This window comes from Balaenoptera acutorostrata, chromosome 2, assembly GCF_949987535.1.
Source record: "Balaenoptera acutorostrata chromosome 2, mBalAcu1.1, whole genome shotgun sequence".
Lineage (NCBI taxonomy): Eukaryota > Metazoa > Chordata > Mammalia > Artiodactyla > Balaenopteridae > Balaenoptera > Balaenoptera acutorostrata.
This window is the reverse complement of record NC_080065.1, coordinates 62,087,517-62,114,501: the sequence shown is the minus strand read 5'-3', so window position 1 is coordinate 62,114,501 and position 26,985 is coordinate 62,087,517. Positions and strand designations below refer to the sequence as shown.

The 26,985-nt window shown below is 39.8% G+C and overlaps 2 protein-coding genes across 11 annotated transcripts in view; one reads left to right on the top strand and one right to left on the bottom strand.

Moving 5' to 3' along the window:
* Positions 1–7,069, top strand: part of GFM2 (GTP dependent ribosome recycling factor mitochondrial 2) — a 47,607-nt gene extending 40,538 nt beyond the window's left edge. For all 7 annotated transcript variants that reach the window (XM_007175922.2, XM_007175923.2, XM_007175921.2 and 4 more), the window contains 3 exons: positions 1,407–1,522; positions 5,963–6,145; positions 6,588–7,069. In XM_007175922.2, the coding sequence (XP_007175984.2) occupies positions 1,407–1,522; positions 5,963–6,145; positions 6,588–6,716 (428 nt within the window). In that variant the 3' untranslated portion in view covers positions 6,717–7,069. The remainder of the gene's footprint in view (positions 1–1,406; positions 1,523–5,962; positions 6,146–6,587) is intronic.
* HEXB (hexosaminidase subunit beta) overlaps positions 3,424–26,985 on the bottom strand; it is a 38,614-nt gene continuing 15,052 nt past the window's right edge. The window contains exons 5-13 of one of the 4 annotated variants that reach the window (XM_057541443.1): positions 15,820–15,921; positions 13,680–13,809; positions 12,105–12,285; positions 11,154–11,240; positions 9,808–9,880; positions 8,819–8,993; positions 7,841–7,931; positions 7,584–7,688; positions 3,424–3,700 (exon numbers count right to left, since the gene is read on the bottom strand). In XM_057541443.1, coding sequence (XP_057397426.1) covers positions 3,613–3,700; positions 7,584–7,688; positions 7,841–7,931; positions 8,819–8,993; positions 9,808–9,880; positions 11,154–11,240; positions 12,105–12,285; positions 13,680–13,809; positions 15,820–15,921 — 1,032 coding nt within the window. In that variant the 3' untranslated portion in view covers positions 3,424–3,612. Of the gene's footprint in view, positions 3,701–7,037; positions 7,210–7,583; positions 7,689–7,840; positions 7,932–8,818; positions 8,994–9,807; positions 9,881–11,153; positions 11,241–12,104; positions 12,286–13,679; positions 13,810–15,819; positions 15,922–26,985 lie in introns of those variants that run through there. The other 3 variants (XM_057541442.1, XM_007175916.2, XM_007175917.2) reach the window with 3 other exon arrangements.

Below are 26,985 nucleotides of genomic sequence, written 5' to 3'. Positions count from 1 at the left end.
TAAGGTACTCCAATCAGAGTACGCATTAGTATCACACTCAACGATTTAATCCCTCCTAATATTAGAAATTGTTTCATTCTTCTCTTCTAACTTTGGTGGTGTTTTCTCCCTATCTTTTCCCATCACACGTCATACCTTTATAGTTGTCCCACAGCCTTGGATATTGTTTTGTTTTGTTTTCAGTCTTTTGTTCACTTGGCTTTTCAGTTTTGGAGGTTGCTACTGACATATTTTATAACTTGGACTCTTTCCTCAGCTGTGTCCCATCTAAGACCATCAGTGGGCTTCTTCCTTTCTGTTACAGTGTTTTTCATCTGAAGCATTTCTTTTTGGTTCTTTCTTAGGATTCTGGCTCTCTGCTGTCATGCCCATCTGTTCTTGCATGCCCTTTAATTTACCTATTAAGCCCTTAGCATATTAGTCATAGTTGTTTATATTCTCAGTCTGATCATTCAGCGTCCCTCCCACATCTGGTTCTGATGCTTGCTCTGTATTCAAATTCAAATTGTGCTTTTTGCCTTTCAATATGCCTTATAAGTTTTTCTTTTTTTTCCTTTTATTTATTTATTTTTATATAGCAGGTTCTTATTAGTTACCTATTTTATACATATCAGTGCATATATGTCAATCCCAATCTCCCAATTCATCCTATAATTTTTTCTTGATAGCCAGATGTGATGTACTGGGTAAGGGACTGCTATAAACCGGCCTTTAGTAATGTGGCGGCGAGGTAAAGGGGAGGGGAAGCATCTGTAATCCCAGGATTAGGTCTCAGTCTTCTAGTCAGCCTGTGCCTTTGGATTCTGAGCTGCACAAGTGTTTCTCAGTTTTTTTCACCCCCCTTAGGTGGGACAGGATGGCTAGAGTAGACTGGAATTGGGTACTTCCCTCAAGTCAGTTAGTCTCTGATAATATCCCTGCAGGTTTTGCTCTAATTAACTAGTTTCCCCTGAGGGCAGGCCTTGTTAAGAATAGAGTGCCTTGGAGTATTTCAGAATGGATTCTTTTCCCCTCCCCCTGAATCTCTGATATTTACTGTGAGAACCTGCTTGAGCTCACAAAATTATGCCCCTCTCCACCCCCAAGACTGGGTCCCCCTGGAGTTTTTAACTCTGACTTGGCCACACTGAGCCTCAAGCAGTTCATCAATTACAGTTTAGCTGTGACTGCCTGCACTCACCTGTCTCTCCAGTCTTAGGGACAGTGGTTTGCCCTTTGCCCTCCCATCTCTTACCAATTCAATAAGAATTGTTGCTTTTTACTTATTATTTACAACAAAGTGATGACTTCAAAGCTCCTTACATGCAGAACTGGAAACTAGAAGTTCTCTGCCTATCTCTTTATACATTTCATTTACCCCCTCACTGTATACTGAGTCCTAATAAAATCTTTTCCCCCTTACCTAGGACCATTGCTTGGATTCCCAATTCAAGATGTAGCAATTACTTTACATTCATTGGTAATTCATCCTGGTACCTCCACAACTATGATTTCTGCCTGTGTCTCAAGATGCCTACAAAAGGTATAGAAGTGTCCTAATCCTTTTTGCTTTAAGGTGACTCTCCGGACAGTAGTGAACCACTAGTCCACAGACAGCTGTGTTCACAGTGCCTGACCTTGTGTCTTTGTATCCTGAGCCTTATAGTCAAGAGTTTTTTTTTGTTTTTTTTGTTTTTTTTGTTTTTTTTAAATTAATTAATTAATTTATTTTTGGCTGTGCTGGGTCTTCGTTTCTGCACGAGGGCTTTCTCTAGTTGCGGCGAGCGGGGGCCGCTCTTCATCGCGGTGCGCAGGCCTCTCACTGTCGCGGCCTCTCTTGTTGCGGAGCACAGGCTCCAGACGCGCAGGCTCAGTAATTGTGGCTCATGGGCCCAGTTGCTCCGCGGCATGTGGGATCCTCCCAGACCAGGGCTCGAACCCGTGTCCCCTGCATTGGCAGGCAGATTCTCAACCACTGCGCCACCAGGGAAGCCCCTAGTCAAGAGTTTTGATCAGGGAGAATCTTTGATTTCTTAATCACCAGGGTTTTATTCAAAAGAGGATCTAAGAAATTACTGTTTGACACAGATAGTTATTAAATATCCTCTGATTTTGGCAAAGAGGCAAGTTTTTTTAAGTGGTGTCTCTGCTTTCCCCATCCCAGATACACAGCCATAATAGGCAAGCTTGGTAGATTTGAGTAAAAGACATCTCTGGGGTCAGTTTGGCCCAAAATGGATTATAATTTAAAGGACATTGAACGTCTAATATTGGTTCCAATGTTGGAGTTCATGTTTGTTCTAATAAGATTAGTCAAGGATCATTGAAATCAGATAAGTCCTGTTGAATAACAGATCAAATAAGCATTTTTCCTTCTCAGAGCATAAAGTAGTCTGGTCTTCTGTGGTTACCCCGGGGGTATGTCCTTGAGTGTCTTGCCCCAGTAATCTACCAGAGCTGGATTAACCCCCAGGGCCTTAGTGTGCCGAATGCTGATTCCATGCATTCTTCTCAGTATAGGAATACTATAGTTTTGTTGGTGACTGATTTTGCATTAAAACGCTTGCTTTTATAATCATTTTCTAATGTTTTGGACTGTGGTTGAGACCTGATTTTCTATAGTCTTATTTGAATCCATAATTATAAAGCTAAATACCCTAAGCCCCTGACTTAGGAAGGCTGAACTTTAATGGTTCTTTCATATAAGTTCAAATTCATACTTCTTAAAAAGTTTTTGATTAAAAAGAAAAAACACTACACTTTAAAAAATAAAATTATTTAAATATTGTTTGCCTAAGCATATGTTAGAAATATTACCTGTAAAGTGGTCATGATTAAATTGTTGAGAACATTTACCTTCCAGTAATTCTTAGTTTCTCCTGACATTGGTTTTAGTATTGAAATAATGGTAACCTGAAAGATGATATAATGTTTCTAAATTAACCCCAAGCCCCAGTATATGGGCCAGTCCTTCAAAATCTAATATGCCTTGGTTAGCCTTTTTATTAAGATCATAGTAGAGAAGAAGAATTAACCTTATGGGGCTTACACTTAATCTTTTGTTTTAATTCATTACTTTAAATACTACTAATGGAAATACTCTGGCCCTTGTTAAACTTCATCTAGTGGGGACGCTCCTCCTCTCTGCTATGAGAAGTGAATGCCGCTTCATATGTTTGAGCCATTGGTGGTGTGCTTATAGTGCACTGGGCACTGAGAGGGGCACAAATAGGATGCATACGTTTTTCTTTACCTAAAGGAGCTTATGATTTAGAAGGGAAATAAATAGCCAAATAGCCAGAATATTAGATAGAATGGACTGAGATCCATAAAAGCTGAGACTTGGGAAATTGGGCCAGGGTTCTTGGAAAGAAGTTTATGTTGCCGAAACTCGGCCTCTTCACCGGTGCCGAACAGAAACGCGGAGACAGAGTTTTGGGTGAAGTAGAAGAGAGTAGCTTTTATTGCTTTGCCAGGCAAAGGGAGCCACAGAGGGCTAATGCCCTCAAGACTGTGTGACCCACCCTGGAGGGGTTATGAGGAGTTTTATAGTGTTCAAGGAGCAGGGCGTGATCAGCTCGTGGACAGTTCTGGGATTGGTTGGCATCAAGGTGAAGTTTCAAGCATCATCAATCAGCCTTCTGGTTTCAACCAGTCTAGGGTCTGCGTGCTTGTGGTCAGCAGTTTTCCTCTGGCAGGGGTCTGCTTCCTGTACAAACAACTTAGGAATGTGTGTCAGGCCTTTATACCTTTCAGGGAACTGGGAGTTGGGTGATTCTGCCATGTGGCAGCATTATAGTCTAAATTGTTACCAGTTCCCTAGCCCAACAGCTGTTCTTTGTTTCTGCATCTTCACATTTCCCAATCATTAACTATTGAGTCAGCATTTTATTTCAAAATACAACAGGGGCTTGTACATTGTTTCATTAATTGTTGAGCTGTGATGTTTTGGAAGATTTGGGCACAGTGGGCAGCATTCCAGACAAGGGGAGATTAAAGAAGGCAGGGGAGTAGTGAAATTAGGGTTGGAAAAGTAAAATAGAGTCAGACTGTAGAGAAACCTTTAAAAACTACATCTAGAAGTTTGAGATTTGTTTTGAGAACAGTGGTGAATAATTTAAAGTTTTTGAAGAGAGCAGTATAATCATTAGAATACAGAAGGGACTGGAGTAGGGAAAAGAGTCTAGGACAGGGAATGGACTAGGTCTGAACCAGGATACCAGCAACAGGAGTGGAAATCTTACAGCTTACTTGTGGAAAAAGGGAAATCAAAGATGCATGTCCTGGTGAACTGAAGAGTAGTGATGCCATCAGCAGAAAGAGGAAAGAGCAGACAGGAGTGTTTGGAAAAGAAAATGATGAGTTCCGTTTGGGGCACATTGGGTTGCTATAAGATATTTAGACACTATCCCAGAGCAGACCAGCAGAGCACTCAGAGACCATGGCTTGGGTAAAGTTTAGAATTTTTGAGGAAGCTATGTAGAAGCTGTTCTTGATGCTCTGTAACTAGGCAGTGTTGCCAAGGAAAAGGCTGTGAAAAGAAAAGAGGACTAAAGACAGACCCACAAGCACAGTACTTCCTGTTCAGTTACACAGAACTCAGTCCTTTCCTTAGTTGTAGCATTTTTTCTCTTTAATTTTTAACCTTTTCCCACTCCATTATGTTGTTCTAAAAGACATTGCGTGAAGTGGCACAAAGCATTTGGTAAGAATTGCAGAAATACAGAGGATATATTTAGTTGTTTGCTGTTGACTGTCATTATTTTTTAGTAATGTTTTCATTCAAGGACTATTTTTCTATAGTTGAGTTGTTTCAGTTGATAGTGATTTTAAAGGCTTAATCTGTGAAAAACAGATTATGTTTTTACTATATATGTGTGCTATGTTTTTTGAAATTTCTATGATAAAGAGAATATACTGCTGGCCATTTTTCATGATCGTGATGGTAGGAGGCGGGGGTGGGGGGGAGGGAGGAGGTGGTGAGGTATCGGGGACAGAAGAGCATTACTTGACAATATAGGCGAAGATACCGCCTGGTCCTAAGTGAGTGGTGGCAGGTGAGCAGAGAGAGATGATCGGCCATAGCCAAATAAAGGTGAGGGGTACATTCCAGAGCCCTAGCTCTTTTATCTGGTTTCTGCTGCTAAATCTAAGTTTATTACATCCCACCTGACAACCAAACAGAGGCTTAGAATTTATAGGAAATTGTTTTGTTATCTTTTAACTCTGGCAGGCTGGAGAAGTAAGTTAGCTTTTAAAATCAAACCCATCAGTAGTTATGGTGCTCGCAAACGCCCTCCAAAATCCGTTTACCAATTTGCCTGATGGAGTGATGCTCCAAAGACAGCGTCTAACTAGGACCCCAGGTCTTTATGCCTCTGCTACTTCCCCGGTTTTCGTCCACTTCCTATCTGCCCTATGCTGTTTTAGCTTTTTATAGTTTGCATGCTCTTTCCTTTCCGTGTGCTTGTTCTTCTTGGCCTTTGTTATCTGTTCAGAATTTTAGATTTCAGTCTGTTTCAAATAGAGAATGTGTTTCTACTAACTTACTGTGTTTTTTAGCTCTCTCCTTTGTTTCCCTCCTTGATTGCCCTGACTTGTAGCATGGGCTATAACTACAGGTATCAAAAACGAGAGAAGAGGTTTAAGTATGAAGAAGTAAGTTTTTGAAGGGGGAAAATCGTTTTCTTTCCCTCTGTCTCTGGGCACATGTTCACAGGTACTCTACATGATGAGACTACCAAGCATCCCCTTGCAACACACCATACAAGAGGTCTCAGACATACTACTGTCATGCATGTACAAGCAAATATTGAAGTTTTGGACTTCTTATAAAGAGTGTTAAAGCAGGCTTATGTCTTTTTGCTAGAGGCTCTAGGCTAAGAGTATGGACAGTATTTAAGTTTTTATGAATCTTCCCTTCATAACAGAAATTTGATCTGCAGTTTAAGGAAGAGGAGTTAATATTCTTTAATTTCTTTAGGCTCTGAAGAAAGCTGATAAGCAAATTCTGGAGCCCCTGATGAATCTTGAGGTTACAATGACTAGAGATTACCTCAGTCCTGTCCTAGCAGATCTGGCACAAAGAAGAGGGAACATTCAGGAAATCCAGACTCGTCAGGACAACAAAGTTATTATTGGATTTGTTCCCTTAGCAGAAATTATGGTAGGTACTTTGTGACTAAATGTACTTTTTTACGTAAATTGCTGGAGAAATCCAGGGGATTATGGCAGCACGGCGGGGGGTGTCGGGGTGTCCCTTTCCATTCCTCCAGAGGTTGAGGTGTGCTGTACCAAAATGTGTCACCAGCCTAAATGACCATTTTTCCATCCCAAGCACTTACCTTACTTCTTCTGTTGCCGGCTTTCAGGCAAGTTTCATTCTCCTCCCCACCAGCCTCTCCTGCTAGGACAGGCACCTGAGTGCCAGCAGAGTCTTTTTACCAAATGTTGGGACCAAGGAATACTTCTGAAGCATACCCACACTACTGGTTTTCTGTCATCCACAGTACTTACCAAATTTTTCTTGATAATGGTCAAAGGTTCTGCAGGAAGAGACTTGAGGCTTAACTTTGCAGAGATAACTGACTTAAAATTATTTTAATTAGGGTTATTCAACTGTGCTTCGAACGTTAACATCAGGCTCAGCTACCTTTGCCTTAGAGCTGTCTAATTATCAAGCCATGAATCCTCAAGACCAAAGTACACTGCTCAGCCAGAGAAGTGGCTTGTCCTAAGTCCTCGGAGAGAAACTCACTCAGGAGTACCTACCTACTTCATTTTCAGTAAGAACAACTGAAAAGGTAGAACTTGAAACAGACAGTGGCACTGGTGCTGCCCATTCTATTTTATAGAATGAGAAACGTGCTTTGATGTTGAAGGTTAATGTACCTGAACTGTATTGTGTATCTAGGAAGTTATTACTGCTGGTAGTCAAGATTCAGTCTTTTGGAATATACTGAGTGATAGATATCACGAGGTTTTTGGTTGGCTGATTTTAAGCTTCTCTCACAGGAAAGATGTCAGTCTTCTATGTATAATGTATAATAAGATGGAGGTTCAATCAATAAAGAGATTTTATTCAAAAACATGATTTTTAAAATCAAGCTGATCGTGGTACAGATGATTGTGGGCATTTTCCCCTATTTTTCTTTTGTTTCAGCTCATTTTTACATTCTGTCCTCGTGGTCACAATATCCAGTAAAGACAGGTTCTGCAGCTATTCCTCGTCTGTAGGACAGGTAAAGTCCAAACAAAAGATGTTTTAGATTGATATAACTCATCTCCATCTTAAGGAACTTAATAGCTCAAATCAGAATCACTAAACCATACCACTAATTATTGAAAAAAGAGATTCATAATGGAGTTCTAAGTTACAGCAAAATTTAATATATCTATAAAACAGTTTAAAGTCCAAGCATATCTTCTCCTTATAGGTACTGGAAATAGTTCCCAATTTCTCCTAATTAAATCACAGCCTCTTAGGTGACATACATTTCTATTTATAGGAAAAAAAAAACCCAATAAGCCATCTAACACTAAATAAGGTTAAAACTCACCCTGTACTTAATAGTATCCTAGCTTGAAAAATAAGTCTGTCTTACCTGAGCATTCTGCAGCGGTGAATTGTTAGTCTCCTGTAGGCATCCTCTAGGCTTCTGACGTCTTTGTGACTCCAGAGTCTCTCACCAACAGCACTTGCCCGAGGCCTAAAATTTAAACCACATGTGCCCCAATGTAGTTTTCTGTTTTCTTAAATAAGCAAACCACATGCTTGGGCACGTTCCTAGTGGTTTCCTACTTGGGTGCAGAAGGAAAACTCAGGCACCTTAATTCAAATGTTATCACTTAAATTCCATACCATAATCTTGGAGTAAGGTTAGTTGCATCCACATACTCTCCCCATAGACAAGCTTCTCCACCAATGACAAGTTTTTTCTGTTCCTGAGAACCTAGATTAAAATCATTGATGTAAGTTAGGTAGTTGCAACTTGAGGCCTATATACAGAGGCAATGCTGATTTCTATTGTTATCTTAGGGCAACATTTCTCTCCTGTTAAGCAGGACGTTGGGAGATGTTCATGGCTGTGGCACAAAAAAAGGTGGCCAACTTTACTGCCACGGCTGACCCCATGGTTCACATAGTACTTGTTAGCATATGTTAACTAATGTGGCAGTCTGGTAGTAAAGATACCATTTTATTAAAGAGACTATCTATAGTAATTACGACTTTCTGATTCTCAGAAAATGCTTTTTAGAGAAACAGTTATGTCAATTCCTAATAGACCTACAGTTTTGAAACTCTTTTAAACAGCAAAATACTTTTCCTCAAAGGAAATTTTATATTAAAGTCTGGTATACAAAAATGGACAAGGGAGAACTGTTCTTAATGAAGGGGGTTTGAGAGTCTGGAGCTCCACCACTCAGACATGACCACCCCCTCAAGGATGCCTCCTCCTCAGAACCCGGAAGCCACTGAATAGGACGGGATCCCTGCTTAGGTGTCTTGCATTGGAGAGGCAGCTCAGAGTAGGAGATACAAGGTTAATGCAGTCAGGCATCTTTAAATGCATAGTGATAACAAGTCTTATCAGTGAAAATGGAGAGAAAAATCTAAGGGAATCTACTTTTGAAGTTCTTTCATTTAGGGAAGAATGTGGTTTCTTTCACAGAGTTTAAAATGATATTGTAGTTGGTCTGTTTAAGTACACACAAACAAAATCAAGGGTCAAACATAAAAGGGAGGATAGTTGGTAGATGCTACCTAGGTAAGGATTCCCTGGAGGGAGGGTAGGGAAAAAAACCTAACAAATCAAGTAATGATGGTTGCTTCACTTACCCTCAAAACTAAGAGGGTCCACGGCATAGTATCGTTTCCAGTCTTGTCCATAACTGATCCAGTCTAAGTACCAAGGAGCAGAAAGGATCACAGGGAAGCCAGCTTCTGTAACTTTACTTTGTTCCTGAGTATAGTCCTCCGCTTTCCACACTTGAATTACTGTGCCTGGCATGAGCTATTAAAGTCACAAATCACAATATATATTATTAGGTCTCGCAACTACAGTAGATGAAATTACAAGTCCGAGGCACTGTAGCTAAGAAAATAACTTTTAAGATCCTTGAAAAAAGCAGCATTTCCTTTTTTCCCTTTCTCTTTAGAATTAATATCAAATGCTATTTGTTGTAGGGACTTAGAAGTTTCATCAACCTTAAGGTTGGATATTTAACCTTTGTCTACATATGATACCATATAGGTGTAATGAATTAAAGGTTTTCATCCCATTTCTACCACACTATTGTACTTACTTTGGAACTCTGAGGATGCCACCAACCCTTCTGGAAAGATAATACTAGTAGCTGGACTTGCAAATTCTCAGTTGCCCCCAAAGGAAAATAAAGAATTCTGAGTATGTCAGAGAGAAATGCCATTTAAAATAAAAAGTGTACATTGACAATTTTACTTAAAACAAAACTATCTTAACAGCAGTAAAGACTTATTTATGTTTGTTCTGCCCTTCTGGAAAAAGGAACGGTCTTCAAAGCACTTCAATTTGTGATTAAAAATGAGATGGCGGGGGAGGAGGGGAGATGGGGGAGGAGGGGAGATGGGAGAGATGAGGAGGAGGTGGCGCTGAAGAATGAAGTAAATGGAAGAAATCAGATCAATACCATTATCACTGGTCTCAGTGTTACAGCTCAAATGGAAAGGTAAGCTCATTTCCCCAGCATTACAGGGAAGCTTCATTAGGGTTCCTTCCATCCAAGGAAGTATTAAAGTATTAAGTCTCTCATATTATCAAAACCAAATGCAGTCTTAATACTTCTCACCTTGCTTGCATCATCAAAAACTTCTTGCCAGACTATGGAGTTCTTGTTTATGGCTGAAATCATATCCAAAACCCTACCATTGAAAAAATTACAAAGTTATTTCAGATCACAAGCTGACCAATATGTGTAAAGAATGCACATTTTTATCCCAAGAACTCCAACACTGAGAGGTGCCTCTCAGTATAGCACAGCTTTACAGCAGAACTAGCTAAAGCTGGGTGGCGACCCATGTGGTTCCTTCCTTCTTTCTAGCACGTGGCTCAGAACCTGACACAGCAGAGGGGTTCAAGTCAATTGCAGAATGAACGAGCTAAGCATACCCCAAAGATAGGAAGATGGGGCAACTCAAAGGGAAGTGTATAAACAGCAATCTTTGTAATTTCATGGGTATCTTAGAATAAAGGAAACTAGAAACTAGCCTGTGACATCACCTAAATAACTTCCAAGAGTGTTGACAGTCAATTCACAAATATTTCCTGATGTTCGGACAATGGCAGGTGCTCTGCAGGCTAAAAAAATTAGACTGTATCACACAGAAAGCTGAACAGGAAAAGGCTAGAATCTGGGCTTGCTCAATGCAGGAGTTGGCAAGCTATAGCCTGCAGCCTGTTTTTGTATGGCTCTTGAGCTGAGAATGGTTTTTACATTTGTAAAGCATTGTTTAAAAAATAAGAGTATGCAAAAAAAAAGTATGCAACCATATGTGCCCCACGAAGTCTCCCATATTTACTGTCTGGCCCTTCAGAGAACAAGTTCACTGCTCCCTAGCATAGAGCAGCACTGTCTACTAGAACTTTATGCAGTGATGGAAATGTTCTATATATGCACTTTCCAGTGCGGTAGCCACCAGCCTCATCTAGCTGTTCAACACCTGAAATGTGGCTAATGTGACTGAGGAACTGAATTTTTAATTTTCTTCAATTCTGATTTAAATACAAACAGCCACATGTGGCTGTGGCTACCATACGAGACAGCACAGGTATAAAGTAAAAGAAATGCTCCGGCGTTGACAAAAGGGACTGAATTCCAGAGGATGGATGGTGACGAAGACTTCGCAGGGCAGCCAGGGCTCTGAGCTGAGTTCTTAGAACAGATGACTGTTATCCTGTGTTTCAACAGTTACTGCAAAAGGATCAGAGTCACCATGTTATTGATTTAAAGAAAATAGTGGCTATTGCTCCCTCCTTTATGATTTTTCATCTATACTTTGTGTAACAAAGAATATAACATCTACACTTTGGCAAGGAGTGGAGAGAAAATGAAAAATATAGTACTAAATAACAGCTTAAGCTTTTACAAAAGGCATTGATGAAATAAAAACAGAAGTAGGCTTTAAAGTAACTTACGCTTGCATATAGAAGGATTCTAGTTTCTTAAAATTTCTGCCAAAGCCTTTGTCCCTCATGAAATCCTGGATTTCTGGATTGGATGCCCTTAAATAAAAAGTGATCAAAATTTCATTAGAAGTTCAATATGCCCCATCTTTTTAAAGCAGCATATATCCCTAACATCTTATACACATGTAAAACTATTAAATTTTGTAGAGTAAAATAAACCTAAAAACTTAATTATGAGTTATCTTAGCTTTCCACTGCAAATAATTTTTTTCTAGAAGCTGATTTCCTATAAAAATGGTTTTCCCTAACCTCCCACCTCTCTCCTCCGTCTGAGGCTATTTGCAAAGAGGACTTTTTTTTTTTTTTTTTTTTTAATGGCTGTGTTGGGTCTTCATTTCTGTGCGAGGGCTTTGTCCAGTTGCGGCAAGTGGGGGCCACTCTTCATCGCGGTGCGCGGGCCTCTCACTATTGCAGCCCCTCCCATTGCAGAGCACAGGCTCCAGACGCGCAGGCTCAGCAATTGTGGCTCACGGGCTTAGTCGCTCCGCGGCATGTGGGATCTTCCCAGACCAGGGCTCGAACCCGTGTCCCCTGCATTGGCAGGCAGATTCTCAACCACTGCGCCACCAGGGAAGCCCTGCAAAGAGGACTTTTACTTGAAAAATCTCTCCCACTTAATCATTACCCTCTTTCACTAAAGCTATTCTTGTTCACTCTTTAGTCTTTTTTTTTTAATTCCCATTTCCTTCTGCATCTTAATTCTCCTTCCTAAAAGCTTTTACTTTGTCATACCACCCATATGTACATTCTACAGAAATCCACCATCTCACGAGTTGTGTTGCCAAGTTAAAACCGTACAGAGATGTTACCCCAAATCTTCCCTTTTCATGTGGAGACCTCTACACCTACTTCAAATGCAACAGTTTTTAGAAATAGGGGGGATTTAACATATTTTCATACCAACAATCAAAATCTACTTCATCTCCTCCCAAATGAATGAATTCATCCGGAAACACGGTACTAATTTCTTTGAAAAATTTAGACAGGAAGCTGTAAGTTGTATTCCAAATAGGGTTTATAGGTCCAAAAGCCCCAGATGGCTCTTTTCCATTATAACATGGAGTCAGGAGGTCTTTCTGGCCTGGAACGAAACATGGAGAATCTTTTCTAAAGAAGTATTTCAGTCACAAAGACACGGCTTTGCACATGATTATATTACTTTATTTTGTTGAAGCCAAAAGAGATTTTATACAGAAAAAGATAAATGTGTTTACTAAGAGTTACTATGATAATTTCTTCCAAATAAGAAGAATTGTTTCCTGAACACTATCCCTGTACCTCTTTTGTTTCCCCTTCCATCAGCCTCTGAGATTTTACCCATTTCAAATATTACCTCAAATATTAATGACTCCCAAATCTAAACGTTGCCCCAATCCTTTTGTCTCGAGCTTCAAACCATATTTCAAAGTCCCTGCTGAACACAATTAGATATCCTAGCTTCACTTCAAATATAATCTAACAAAAACCAAACTGTCTTCCCCAAACTCCTTCTGTAGCTTCTCCTGATTTTCACATTCTGGTAAGTGAGACACCATCCTCCTAAGTCTCTTGTCCCTCTCCTCCTGGAGTCAGTCAGTTGCCAAGTTCTATGGGTTGTATTTCCAGAATGTCTCTCAGTTCTGTATATTATTTTCCATCCCTGCTATCACCATTCTGGTCTAGGACCTTCAATCTCCTCCCCCTTCCAATCTGTCACTTTCACATAGGATTCCCTGAAGTGTGGCTCCCATCATGTCACTCTTCTACTCTGTAACTTTCACTGGCTTCCATGTGTCCGGATGAATCCCACATTCCTCACCCAAGGCCCTCTACACTACTTTTTCAGACTCATTTCCCACTGTACTCCATGTCTATTCTAATACTACTTATTGCACAATTATAAATGGTAGGTGTGGTGCTATGTGCTTTACATTCATTCTTTAATCTTCAAAAAAAAAAATTACATGATAGCTACTGCTAATACTCCCATTTTAGAGGTGGGAAAATTGAGGATGAGATGTTCTGACTTGCCCAAAGTCACTCAGTTTATAAACACCAGAAGCAGGATTCAAATCCAGGCAATCTAGCTCCAGAGCCAGTTCTTAAGCACCCGACAGTACAACTACTCTCTGCTGCACCGTACTCCAGCTAAATTGCCTTTCCTGTTATTCCCTCTACCAGAAACACGAATATATTCTTTGATCTCTCAAAAGCATTTTAAGTGTTACTTCATTCATGTAATGTTTAATTCACTTATGCATTCTACTTGTTGTAATCATTTCTTGTTTTCCTTTATCCCTTGTGTTTATACTTTAGGCAATGCCTAGATAGTGACTTGCTCACAATAGACACATAATAGTTACTGAATTACAACTATCAATAGTTTGCACAACCTTTGTGCAAATCACAAGTAAGAACAAAATGAGCAAACACGAAGTCATGAGATGTAAGACCTCAAATGTTCATTTTCTGCCACTCATAAAACACGCTCCTTACCTTCTCCCCAAGACTGCGTATGTCCAGGGCTATCAAATTCTGGCACGATCCGAATCCCTCGTAATCGGGCATATTCAATCACCATACGGACATCGTTTGGAGTATAAACATGAGACGAAGAATAGCTTCCCTGTAAAAGCCATATTTCTTTAAATGTATGAACTGTTTACAGCTCTGTTTGTACTTCAGTATCTGCTGGCAGATTTTTCAAGTATTACAAAGTATAAAATAGTCTTATGTGATGTTGGATGACTCATTTAAATTACTTGTTTACTGTATCTTATCAATAAGCTCTCAGCACACTTTGGGTTAATTCCAGATTTACTGATAGGACTGTCTATCTCTACCAGCACCTCGTTTCAGCAACGTCTACCGTCAGGCTGTTTCAACCTCATGTAACTGTACGACAAAACAGAAATGTTTGACTCCGAAGTGAAAATTCTGAATACACTGCCCTTGTCAGTTTTAGAATCAAAATTCACACATTATTACAAAGCATAGCTGTTGTCTTTCAAAGTCACTTTAATTACTGTCAGCTTTAAAAATTCCCCGAGATGCTCTGATAAGTGACCTGTGTTTTTTTTTTGTTTGTTTTTTTTAAGATTACCCTTGGTCCTACTATAGGTCCTTGAAAAATTAGAACTCAATATTGGTGGTAGCTAAAGATAAAGGTCCATTAAAGGTGTTACCATGGCACGTTTCTCAAGGTATAAATATATAAATATAAATAAATGCTCAACTTCTAAAAAGTAGTCTTGCCCTACCCTCATCTTCAACATCAAATTTGTATTGAATCAAGACTAGATCTAACCACCAGTTTACAGTAAATAGAGGAGACAGAAGAACATATTGACACTGGGAATGCAACCAGCAAAACCCAGACTGTGGGAAACTATAGGACAAACTGAGCTTAGTTTCCTCAATGAAAATAATAACAAGAAAAAAAAAAGAGATGGGCAGGGATGGGCAGCTATATATAAAAGAGAACAGACATATTAACTGACCACAATGTATGGACCTTATTTGCATCCGAATGCAAATTTTTTTTAAAAAGAAAAAGGCACTTGGGGAAACATGAATAATGACTGGCTATCTGGATTATTGCTATTTTTTTAGCTGTGATAACGAACTATAACTTTTTAAACAGGCCTTTTTACCAATAAGATATGATGTCTGGGATTACCTTCAAAATAATGGAGGGGGTATAGGTGATACAAGACTGGCCATCACTTGATTACTGAGGCTGACTGATAAGGAAATGGGAATTCATTAAATTCTACTTCTGTATATGTTTGAAGTTTCCCATTTATTAAAAGCAAACAACAACAGGAGTGCTGCTAGGATTTCAACCCAAACTACATCAAAACCTTGGAGAAAGTTTTGGAATTGTGGCCAGAAGACAAAATTTCGGGTCTTGGCTCTGCCTCTTCCTAACTACAACTTTGGATGAGACATACAGCTTCTCTCGGCTGTCAGTGACTGGCCTTGTACTAGAGGGGGATTCAACTAGATGGTATCGAGGCTCACTCCCAGCTTCACTGGTCTATAATACAGTGAATCTGAACACTCCTAAGACCACCATTATTTTCCAAGAAGGAGCCATTATCTGTAAGATTCCCTGCTTCATATAGCTTTTCAGAGAGAAAAGAAGTTGTCATTTATAGAATTCAAAACAATTCTGTTTAAAACAAATATACAGTTGGACTACTTGGTAAATATAATTACTTAACCTTACGTTAATCACGAATGCTTCAGGTCTCCTACATTCATTAAAGTTTTAAAATTTTTATTTGTATAGCCCCTAGAGATTGTTTACATTTACGATAACATAACAATTACAAAACCACAACAGTTTTGTGGATCTAAAATGCTCAGCCGCAGCCTATTAAAAACATTTAAAACCACAAGTATCTTCTTCTTCTTTTTTTTTTTTTTTGGCCGCACTGACCAGGGATCTAACCCACTCCCACTGCAGTGGAAGCATGGAGTCTTAACCACTGGACCGCCAGGGAGGTCCCCCAAATATCTAACTTTTACACTTCAATTCTATACATAAGAAGAAACATTTAAGCTGCAAACTTCTAATGAAACTATACCAAAATTTTTTTTTTGTATACCAACAATAACATGAATTACTCACTTTTTTGCTTAATCCAGGAAAAGTGACGCTCTGATAAGGGAAAGACTGGTCATCTACTATGTGCCAGTGGAGAACATTAAACTTATTAAAAGCCATGGCATCCTGCAAGCAAACATGTTAAAAATTTATATACCTTAAAACCACAATGAGATTATCAGCTCACACTGTCAGAATGGCTATCATCAAAAAGAACACAACAAATGTCGGCGAGGGTGTGGAGAAAAGGGAACCCTTGTACACTGTTAGTGGGAATATAAATTGGTGTAGCCACTGTGGAAAACAGTTTGGAGGTTTCTCAAAAAACTAAAAATAAAGCTACCACATGACCCAGCAATCCCCACTCACTCCTGGGTATACATACCTGAAAAAAACAAAAACGCTAATTTGAAAAGATACATGCATGCCAGTGTTCGTAGCAGCATTATTTACAATTGCCAAGATATGGAAGCAAGCTACGTATCCATCAACAGATGAATGGATAAAGATGTGGTGTATATATATACAATGGAATACTACTCAGCAATAAAAAAAGAAATTTTGCTGTCTGCAACAAGATGGATGGACTTGGAGGGCATATGCTAAGTAAAGTAAGTCAGACAGAAAGATATGTATGATATCACTTATATGTGGAATCTAAAAAATACAACTAGTGAATATAACAAAAAAGGAAGCAGATTCACAGATAAAGAGAACAAATGCAGTGGGGAGAGAGAAGGAAAAAAAAATTACATACCACAGATACATTATACAATCCAATTTACTTATCTGCATCCAGGATTGTTTCCAATGTGTCTGTTTCCTTTTAAAATTTACTTTTTCAACAAGGGAAGGATGTGAAGAAGTATAAATTCCTTATCTTATATTCTTTACATGGCATGTTGCTTTTCAAAAAGCCTATACAGAATTCTTATTTATTATAAACAGTAAGCTATAACTTTGCCCTATGGGAAGGGAGCAAGCTTATAAATTTCCAGTAAGTATTTAGGGGTTAGCCAAGAAGGGAAAATAGTTCTTGGCTACCACTAGTACTGTGTTTGGGAATGCAGCAGAGGAAAAATGGGACTTAACAATTGCCACAATTCTGAGATTTGAGTGCCAACCCTTCCTTACAGATGAAAGAAATTCAGTACAAACACAGTACAATTCTAATTAAAATTCTCAAATTTGGGGGGAAATTGACATTGATTTTATGTACACTCTGGAGGAATAAACAATATGTATATAAAATATAAAAGACTATATGAAGAAGATGAAAAATGATAAGGGGAGAGGTTTGCCCTGTCAGAGAATCAAAACGTATAGCCTCCCTTCTCCGTATGATGTGGCCAAAATGGCAGAGCAGGAAGACCCTCCTGCTCACCTCCTGCCACAGACACACCAAAATTACAACTATTAACAGAGCAATTATTGATGAGAATGACCTGAAAACTAGCAGAAAAGATTTTCCCACAACTAACAGTATAAAGAAGAAACCACAAGGAGACAGGTAGGTGGGTCACCACCCACACCCCAGACTACATGACCCACAAATGGGAGGATATCACAGTTGCAGAGGTTCTCCCCAAGGGGTGAGGAATCCGAGCCCACATCAGGCTCTGCAGCCTGGGGTCCAACACCGGGAAAACGAGCCCCCCAAAACATCTGGCTTTGAAGGCCAGCAGGGCTTGCATATGGATGAGCTGGCAGGCTGTAGGAAACAGATTGTGCTCTTAAAAAGCATATGTAGATTCCTCCTCCAGTGTGGGAGGACGAGGAGTTCGCATCTCCCCACAACCAGGGCACCTGGCAGATGTTGGTGGGGGGCCTCGATGCCCCAGGAGATGGGAGGAACCCCCGAGCAACCGGGTAGGACATGTTGGGGAGTGAGGGGGGAGGAGAAGTGGAGGCCGGACAGGACAGGCACCCCTGAGGGGTGGGTGGGAGAGGGGAGGGGTTCCCACACCTGGAGGGACCCTCAGGGGCTTGGAGGATCAGTGGGGAGCACGCCTAGTGTTTCCCTGCCCAATCAGGCCTGGGGAAGCCTGCTGGGCTCCAGGGCCAGGGCCTCCACTCTCTGAGGCCCCCTCCAGGCCGCGTGGTTCCTAGGGGTGTAGGACAGAGGCGGGAAGAAGAGGAGAGGTGGATGGGGAGGGGCCCTCCGGGATCGGAGGATCAGGGGAGATGCGGAAGGCGTTTCCCCCACCCACTCAGGCCCCGGGAAGCCTGCTGGGCTCCTGGGCCTGGTCCTCTGTTCTCCAGGGCCCCCTCGGGCCTCGCGGGTCCTAGGGGTGTGGGAGGGAGGGAGGAGCGGGAAAGAGGAGACAGGTGGTGACGGGGGAACCCCCAGGACCGGAGGATCAGGGGAGGCCTGGTGGGCATTTCCCCTGCCCACTTGGCCCTGGGAAGCCTGTTGGGCTTCCAGGTCTGGTCCCCTGCTTTCCAGGGCCCCCTCTGGCCATGGGGCCTAGGGGCATAGGAGGGGGGTGGGGAGAAGAAGAGAGGCCAACGGGGAGGGACCCTCCAGGATCGGCGGATCGGGGGGAATGCGTCTAGCATTTCCCCTGCCCACTCAGGCCCAGGGAGCCTGCTGGAGTCCCAGACCTGGTCCTCCGCCCTCAAGGCCAGAGGCACTCCTGGGCCCCTCCTGCTACACTGAACCTAAGACCCACACCCGAAGGGCCTTTTCAGCCCCGTGGGTCCTAAGCATAGGCCCCGCCCACCACCTAAACCCCGCCTCCCAGAGCTAAGGGATTCTCCAGCTTTTTTTTCCCTCCTCTTTTTTTGCTTTTTTACCTTCCAGTTACTGTTTCATCTATATTTTTATTTTTTCTAACATATCTGTTAGTTTTCTAATCTTATTTTCTTTTTTACTCTTTGTTATTCTTCAGCTCCTTTTTTTGTTTTTTTTTTTGCTGCCCTGCATGGCTTGCAGGATCTTGGTTCACAAGCTGGGGGTCATGCCTGAGCTCCTGTGGTGGGAGCTCCAAGTCTGAACCACTGGACTAACAGAGGACCTCAGACCCCAGGGAATAACTCACTGGAGTGAGGTCTCTCAGAGGTCCTCATCTTGGCACCAGGACTCAGCTCTACCCAACAGCCTACAAACTCCAGTGCTGGAAGCCTCAGGCTGAACAACCAGTAACACAGGAACACAATCCCACCCCAGAAAAAAAAAAATGAGATGACAAAAAAATATGTCACAGATGAAGGAGCAAGGTAAAAAACCTACAAGACCAAATAAATGAGGAAATAGGCAACCTACCTGAAAAAGAATTCAGAGTAATGATAGTAAAGATGATCCAGGATCTCAGAAACAGAATGGAGGCATGGATCGAGAAAATACAAGAAATGTTTAACAAAAATCTAGAAGAACTAAAGAACAAATAAACAGAGATGAACAACACAATAACTGAAATGAAAAATATACTAGAAGGCATCAATAACAAAATAACTGAGGCAAAAGAACGAATAAGTGAACTGGAAGACAGAATGGTGGAAATAACTGCCAAGGAGCAGAATAAAGAAAAAAGAATGAAAAGAATTGAAGACAATCTCAGAGACCTCTGGGACAACACTAAACACACCAACATTTGAATTATAGGGGTCCCAGAAAAAGAAGAGAAAAAGAAAGGGTCTGAGAAAATATTCGAAGAGATTATAGTGGAAAACTTTCCTAACATGGGAAAGGAAATAATCACCCAAGTCCAGGAAGCAGAGAGTCCCATACAGGATAAACCCCAGGAAAAACACACCAAGACACACGTAATCAAACAAACAAAAATTAAATTCAAAGAAGAAATATCAAAAGCAGCAAGGGAAAAGCAAAAAATAACATACAAAGGAATCTCCATAAAGTTATCAGCTGATTTTTCAGGAGAAACTCTGCAGGCCAGAAGGGAGTGGCAGGATATACTTAAAGTGATGAAAGACAAAAACCTACAGCCAAGATTACCCAGCAAGGATCTCATTCAAATTTGACGGAGAAATCAAAAGCTTTACAGACAAAACTTTACAGACAAAAGCAAAAACTAAGAGAATTCAGCACCATCAAACCAGCTTTACAACAAATGCTAAAGGAACTTCTCTAGTCAGGAAACACAAGAGAAAACAAACCCAAAACAATTAAGAAAATGGTAATAGGAATATACATATCGATAATAACCTTGAATATAAATGGATTAAATGCTCCAACCAAAAGACATAGACTGGCTGAATGGATACAAAAACAAGACCCATATATATGCTGTCTACAAGAGACCCACTTCAGACCTAGGGACACATACAGACTGAAACTGAAGGGATGGAAAAAGATATTCCATGCAAATGGAAATCAAAAGAAAGCTGGAGTAGTAATAATCTTATCAGATAAAACAGACTTTAAAATAAAGACTGTCACAAGAGATAAGGAAGGATACTACATAATGATCAAGGGATCAATCCAAGAAGAAGATATAACAATTATAAATATTTATGCACCCAACATAGGAACACCTCAATACATAAGGCAAATGCTAACAAGCATAAAAGGGGAAATAGACAGTAACACAGTAATAGTAGGGAACTTTAACACCCCACTTACACCAATGGACAGATTGTCCAAACAAAATATATAAGGAAGCACAAGCTTTAAATGACACAATAGACCAGACAGATTTAATTGATATTTATAGGACATTCCACCTGAAAGTGGCAGAATACACTTTCTTCTCAAGTGCACAGGGAACATTCTCCAGGATAGATCACATCTTGGGTCACAAATCAAGCCTCAGGAAATTTAAGAAAATTGAAATCGTATCAAGCATCTTTTCTGACCACAATGCTATGAGATTGGAAATCAATTACAGGAAAAAAACTATAAAAAACATAAACACATGGAGGCTAAACAGTGCACTACTAAATAACCAAGAGATCACTGAAGAAATCAAAGGAGAAATTAAAAAATACATAGAAACAAATGACAATGAAAACACGACGACCCAAAACCTATGGGACACAGCAAAAGCAGTTTTAAGAGGGAAGTTTATAGCAATTCAATCTCACCTCAAGAAACAAGAAAAATCCCAAATAAACAATCTAACTTTACACCTAAAGTAACTAGAGAAAGAACAAAGAAAACCCAAAGTCAGTAGAAGGAAAGAAATCATAAAGATCAGAGCAGAAATAAATGAAATAGAAACAAAGAAAACAATAGCACAGAAAAATAAAACTAAAAGTTGGTTCTTTGAGAAGAAAAACAAAATTGATAAACCTTTAGCCAGACTCATCAAGAAAAAAAAGGAGAGGATGTAAATCAATAAAACTAGAAATGAAAAAGGAGAAATCACAACTGACACTGCAGAAATACAAAGCATTATAAGAGATTACTACAAACAACTACATGCTAATAAAATGGACAACCACGAAGAAATGGACAAATTCTTGGAAAGGTACAATTTTCCAAGACTAAACCAAGAAGAATTAGAAAATATAAACAGACCTATCACAAGTAATGAAATTGAAAGTGTAATTAAAAATCTTCCAACAAAGTCCAGGACCAGATGGATTCACATGTGAATTCTATCAAACATTTAGAGAAGAGCTAACACCTATCCTTCTCAAACTCTTCAAAAAACTGAAGAGGGAGGAACACTCCCAAATTCATTCTACAAGGCCACCATCACCCTGATACCAAAACCAGACAAAGATATAAAAAAATAGAAAATTACAGACCAACATCACTGATGAACATAGATGCAAAAATCCTCAACAAAATACAAGCAAACAGAATCCAACAACACATTAAAAGTATCATACACCATGATCAAGTGGGATTTATCCCAGGAATGCAAGGATTCTTCAATATACACAAATCAATCCATGTGATACACCATATTAGTAAATTAAAGAATAAAAACCATATGATCATCTCAATAAATGCAGAAAAAGCTTCTGACAAAATTTAACACCCATTTATGATAAAAACCCTCCAGAAAATGGGCATAGAGGGAACCTACCTCAACATAAGCCATATATGTCAAACCCACAGCAAACACCCTTCTTAATGGTGAAAAACTGAAAGCATTTCCACTACGATCAGGAACAAGACAAGGATGTCCACTCTCGCCACTCTTATTCAATGTAGTTTTGGAAGTCCTAACCATGGCAATCAGAGAAGAAACAGAAATAAAAGGGATACAAATTGGAAAAGAAGAAGTAAAACTCTCACTGTTTGCAGATGACATGATACTATACATAGAAAATCCTAAAGATGCCACCAGAAAACTATTAGAACTAATCAATGAATTTGGTAAAGTTGCAGGATACAAAATTAATGCACAGAAATCTCTTGCATTCCTATACACTAACAACAAAAAAATCAGAAAAAGAAATTAAGGAAACAATCCCATTTACCATCATGACAAAAAGAACAAAATACCTAGGAATAAACCTACCTAAGGAGGCAAAAGACTTATACTCAGAAAATGATAAAACACTGATGAAATAAATCAAAGATGACATAAACAGATAGAGAAACATACCATGTTCTTGGATTGGAAGAATCAATATTGTGAAAATGAGTAAAGAAATGTGCAGATCCAATGCAATCCCTATCAAACTACCAATGGCATTCTTTACAGAATCAGAACAAAAAATCTTACAATTTGTATGGAAACACAAAAGACACCAAATAGCCAGAGCAGTCTTGAGAAAGAAAAATGGAGCTGGAGGAATCAGGCTCCCCGATTTCAAAGTATACTACAAATCTACAGTAATCAAGACAGTGTGGTACTGGCACAAAATCAGACATATAGATCAATGGAACAGGATAGAAAGCCCAGAGATAAACCCACGCACATATGGCCACCTTATTTATGACAAAGGAGGCAAGAACATATGATGGAGAAAAGACAGCCTCTTGAATAACTGATGCTGGGAAAACTGGACAGCTACATGTAAAAGAATGAAATTAGAACTCTACCTAACACCATACACAAAAATAAACTCAAAATGGATTAAAGACCTAAATGTAAGACCGGACACTATAAAACTCTTAGAGGAAAACATAGGAAAAACACTCTTTGACATAAATCATAGCAAGATCCTTTTTGACCCACCTCCTAAAGTAATGAAAGTAAAAACAAAAATAAACAAATGGGACCTAATGAAACTTAAAAGCTTTTGCACAGCAAAGGAAATCATAAACAAGGCAAAAAGACAACCCTCAGAATGGGAGAAAATATTTGCAAATGAAGCAACTGACAAAGGATTAATCTCCAAAATATACAAACAGCTCAAGGAGCTCAATAGCAAAAAAACAAACAACCCAATTAAAAAATGGGCAGAAGACCTAAATAGACATTTCTCCAAAGAAGACATACAGATGGCCAAGAGGCACATGAAAAGATGCTCAACATCACTAATTATTAGAGAAATGCAAATCAAAACTACAAGGAGGTATCACCTCACACCAGTCAGAATGGCCATCATCAAATGCTGGAGAGGTATGGAGAAAAGGGAACCCTTTTGTACACTGGTGGGAATGTAAATTGATATAGCCACTATGGAGAACATTATGGAGGTTCCTTAAAAAACTAAAAATAGAACTACCATATGACCCAGCAATCCCACTAGTGGGCATATACCCTGAGAAAACCATAATTCAAAAGGACACACGTACCCCAATGTTCACTGCAGCACTATTTACAATAGCCAGGACATGGAAACAACCTAAATGTCCAACAACAGATGAACGGATAAAGAAGATGTGGTACATATATACAATGGAATATTACTCAGCCATAAAAAGTAACGAAATTGGGTCATTTGTAGAGACGTGAATGGACCTAGAGTCTGTGATACAGAGTGAAGTAAGCCAGAAAGAGAAAACCAAATATCATATATTAACACATATATGTGGAATCTAGAAAAAATGGTACAGATGAACCTATTTATAGGGCAGGAATAGAGTCGTAGACGTAGAGAACAGACATGTGGACATAGGGAGGGGAAAGGAAGGGTGCGACAAATTGGGAGATTAGGTTTGACATAAATACACTACCATGTGTAAAATAGATAGCTAGTGGGAACCTGCTGTATAGCATAGGGAGCTCAGCTCGGTGCTCTGTGATGTCCTAGATGGGTGGGATGGGGAGGGCCGGAGGGAGGTTCAAGAGGGAGGGGATATGGGTATACATGTGGCTGATTTGCTTTGTTGCACAGCAGAAGCTAACACAACATTGTAAAACAATTATCCTCCAATTAAAAAACAAAACAAAACACATTTAAAATCTTACAGGCTCTGAGTCCCAAGTCAGAGGCAGTAATTTGTAAGGAGCCTGGGTCAGACCCACTTGCTGATCTTAGCCTCTTAGAGAGGCAGGAGGCAACTGGGACTCCCCCTGGGAACAAAGACACTGCAGGGAACCACTTCAGGGAGCTTGTTGTACCACGAGGACAGTGGTGCTGTCAAGTGCTACTTTGGAGTCCTCCCTCTAGACTATCAGCACCAGGGGCTTACTTGCCCACCAACAGGCCAGCACCAGTCCCAGGAACCCTGGTCCCCATAGCCAGCTGCCCCAAGACCCAGCTCTGCCCACCCACAGGGCAGCAGCCACCGTAGGAGGTGGGGCCTGGCAGCCAACTGGTCCAGGGACCAGCCCTGCCTACCAGTGTACTCACAGTAGTCAGCCGTACCACAACAGAAGGGCCCATGCAGCCCACACAGGGGACACCCCTAGAGGTGGCTCTGGTGACCACAGAGGAGTGCACTGCTGGGCCCCATAGGACATCTCCTACATAAGGCCACTTCTGCAATATTGAGAAATGTAGCTGACCTACCTAATACCTAGAAATAAACAGAGAATTAGGCAAAATGTGGACACAGAGGAATATGTTCTAAACAAAGGAACAAGACAAGACTCCAGAAAAGGAACTAAACGAAGTAGAGATAAGCAATCTACCCAAAAAAGAGTTCAAGGTAATGATCATAAAGATGCTCACTGAACCTAAGAATGAATGAACACAGAATTTTAATAGACAGTTGGAAAATATAAAGATGAACCAAAAAGCTGTAGAATATAGTAAATGAAATTTAAAATACACTAGGAGGAATCAATAATAGATTTGTAGATAGAGAGGAACAGATCAGCAAACTAGAAGACAGAGTAGTGGAAATCGGCCAAGTTGAACAGAAAAAATTTTTAAATGAGGATAGTGTAAGAGACCTCTGGGACAACATCAAGGATAATAACATACACACTATAGGGGTCCCAGAAGGAGAAGAGAGACAGGGGCAAAGAATGTATTTCAAGAAATAATAGCTGAAAACTTCCCTAATCTGAAAAGAAACACCCAGACATACAGTCCAGGAAGACAGAGAATCTCAAACAGGGTCACCCAAAGACAACCACACTGAGATACATTGCAATTAAAAGGGCAAAAATTAAAGACAGAGAATCTGAAAAGCAGCCAGAGGAAAGCAACTAGTTACTTCCCAGGGAACTCCCATAAGACTGTCAGCTGACTTTTCAGCAGAAGCTGTGCAGGCCAGAAGGAGTGGCATGACATATTCAAAGTGATGAAAGGTAAAAAACTTACAACCAAGAATATTCTGCCCAGCAAGACTATCATTCAGAGTTGAAGGAGAGATAAGAGTTCTACAGACAAGTGAAAACTAAAAGAGTTCAGCACCACGAAACCAACTTTACAAGAAATGTTAAAAAGACTTTTCTAAGCAGAAAAGACCATAACTAGAAATATGAAAATTACAAAATGAAAAATATCATTGCTGAAGGCAAACATACAGTAAAGGTAGTAGGGTAATCATCTAAAAAGCTAGTAGGGGGCTTCCCTGGTGGCGCAGTGGTTGAGAATCTGCCTGACAATGCAGGACACGGGTTCGAGCCCTGGTCTGGGAAGATCCCACATGCCCCGGAGCAACTGGGCCCGTGAGCCACAATTACTGAGCCTGCGCGTCTGGAGCCTGTGCTCCGCAACAAGAGAGGCCGCGATGGTGAGAGGCCCGCGCACCGCGATGAAGAGTGGTCCCCACTTGCCGCAACTAGAGAAAGCCCTCGCACAGAAACGAAGACTCAACACAGTCATAAATAAATAAATAAATAAATAAAAGAACGTGAATTTCAAAAAAAAAAAAATAGCTAGTAGGAAGGTTAAAAAACAAAAGTAATAAAAATCATCTATATCCACAATAAGTAGCATAGGGATACACAAAACAAAAAGATGTAAAATATGATGTCAAAAACATTAAATGTGAGAGGTGGAGTAAAAACGTAGGGTTGTTAGAATGTTTGAACTTAAGAGATCGTCAACTTACAATAATCATGTATATATAACCTAATCATGTATATAAAACTATACATATATATATGTATGTATATGTGTGTGTGTGTGTGTGTGTGTATATATATATATATATATACACACACACACACACAGTTAACTACAAACCAAAAACCTATTAATAGGTACACACACTAAGAAAGAAATCCGAACATAACACTAAAGATAGTCACCACATGGCAAGGGAAGAGAGCAAAAGATGATGAAAGGAACAAAAAAGAACTATGAAAACAACCCCAAAACAATTAACAAAATGGCAGTAAGTACATATCAATAATTACTTTAAATGTAATTGGACTAAATTCTCCAATCAAAACACACAGAGAAGACTCAGCCATAAAAAAATGAAATCTTGCCTTTGTGACAACATGGATAAATCTAGAGGATATTATGTTAAGTGAAATACATCAGAGAAAGACAAATATCAATGATCTCACTTATATGTGAAATCTAAAGAACAAAACAAAATGAAACAAAAGTAGACTCATAAATACAGAGTGGTTGGCAGGAGGGAGGAGGGTAAGGGGGTGGGTGAAAATAGGTGAAGGGGATTAAGAGGAACAAACCTCCAGCTATACAATAAATAAGTCATGGGGATGTAATAATATTGTAATAACTCTGTATGGGGACAGATGGATACTAGACTTATCATGATGATCGTTTCATAATGTATGCTAATGTCAAATCATGATTTAGTACACCTGAAACTAACATAATGTTGTATGTCAACTATATTTCAGTAAAAAAAGAAGTCATATTATACATTAAGATATTCATTTTTTAAGTTTAAAATGAGATAAATGGGACAAAAATTTATGTCAATCTTTGGTAAATGAAATTATGGGATCG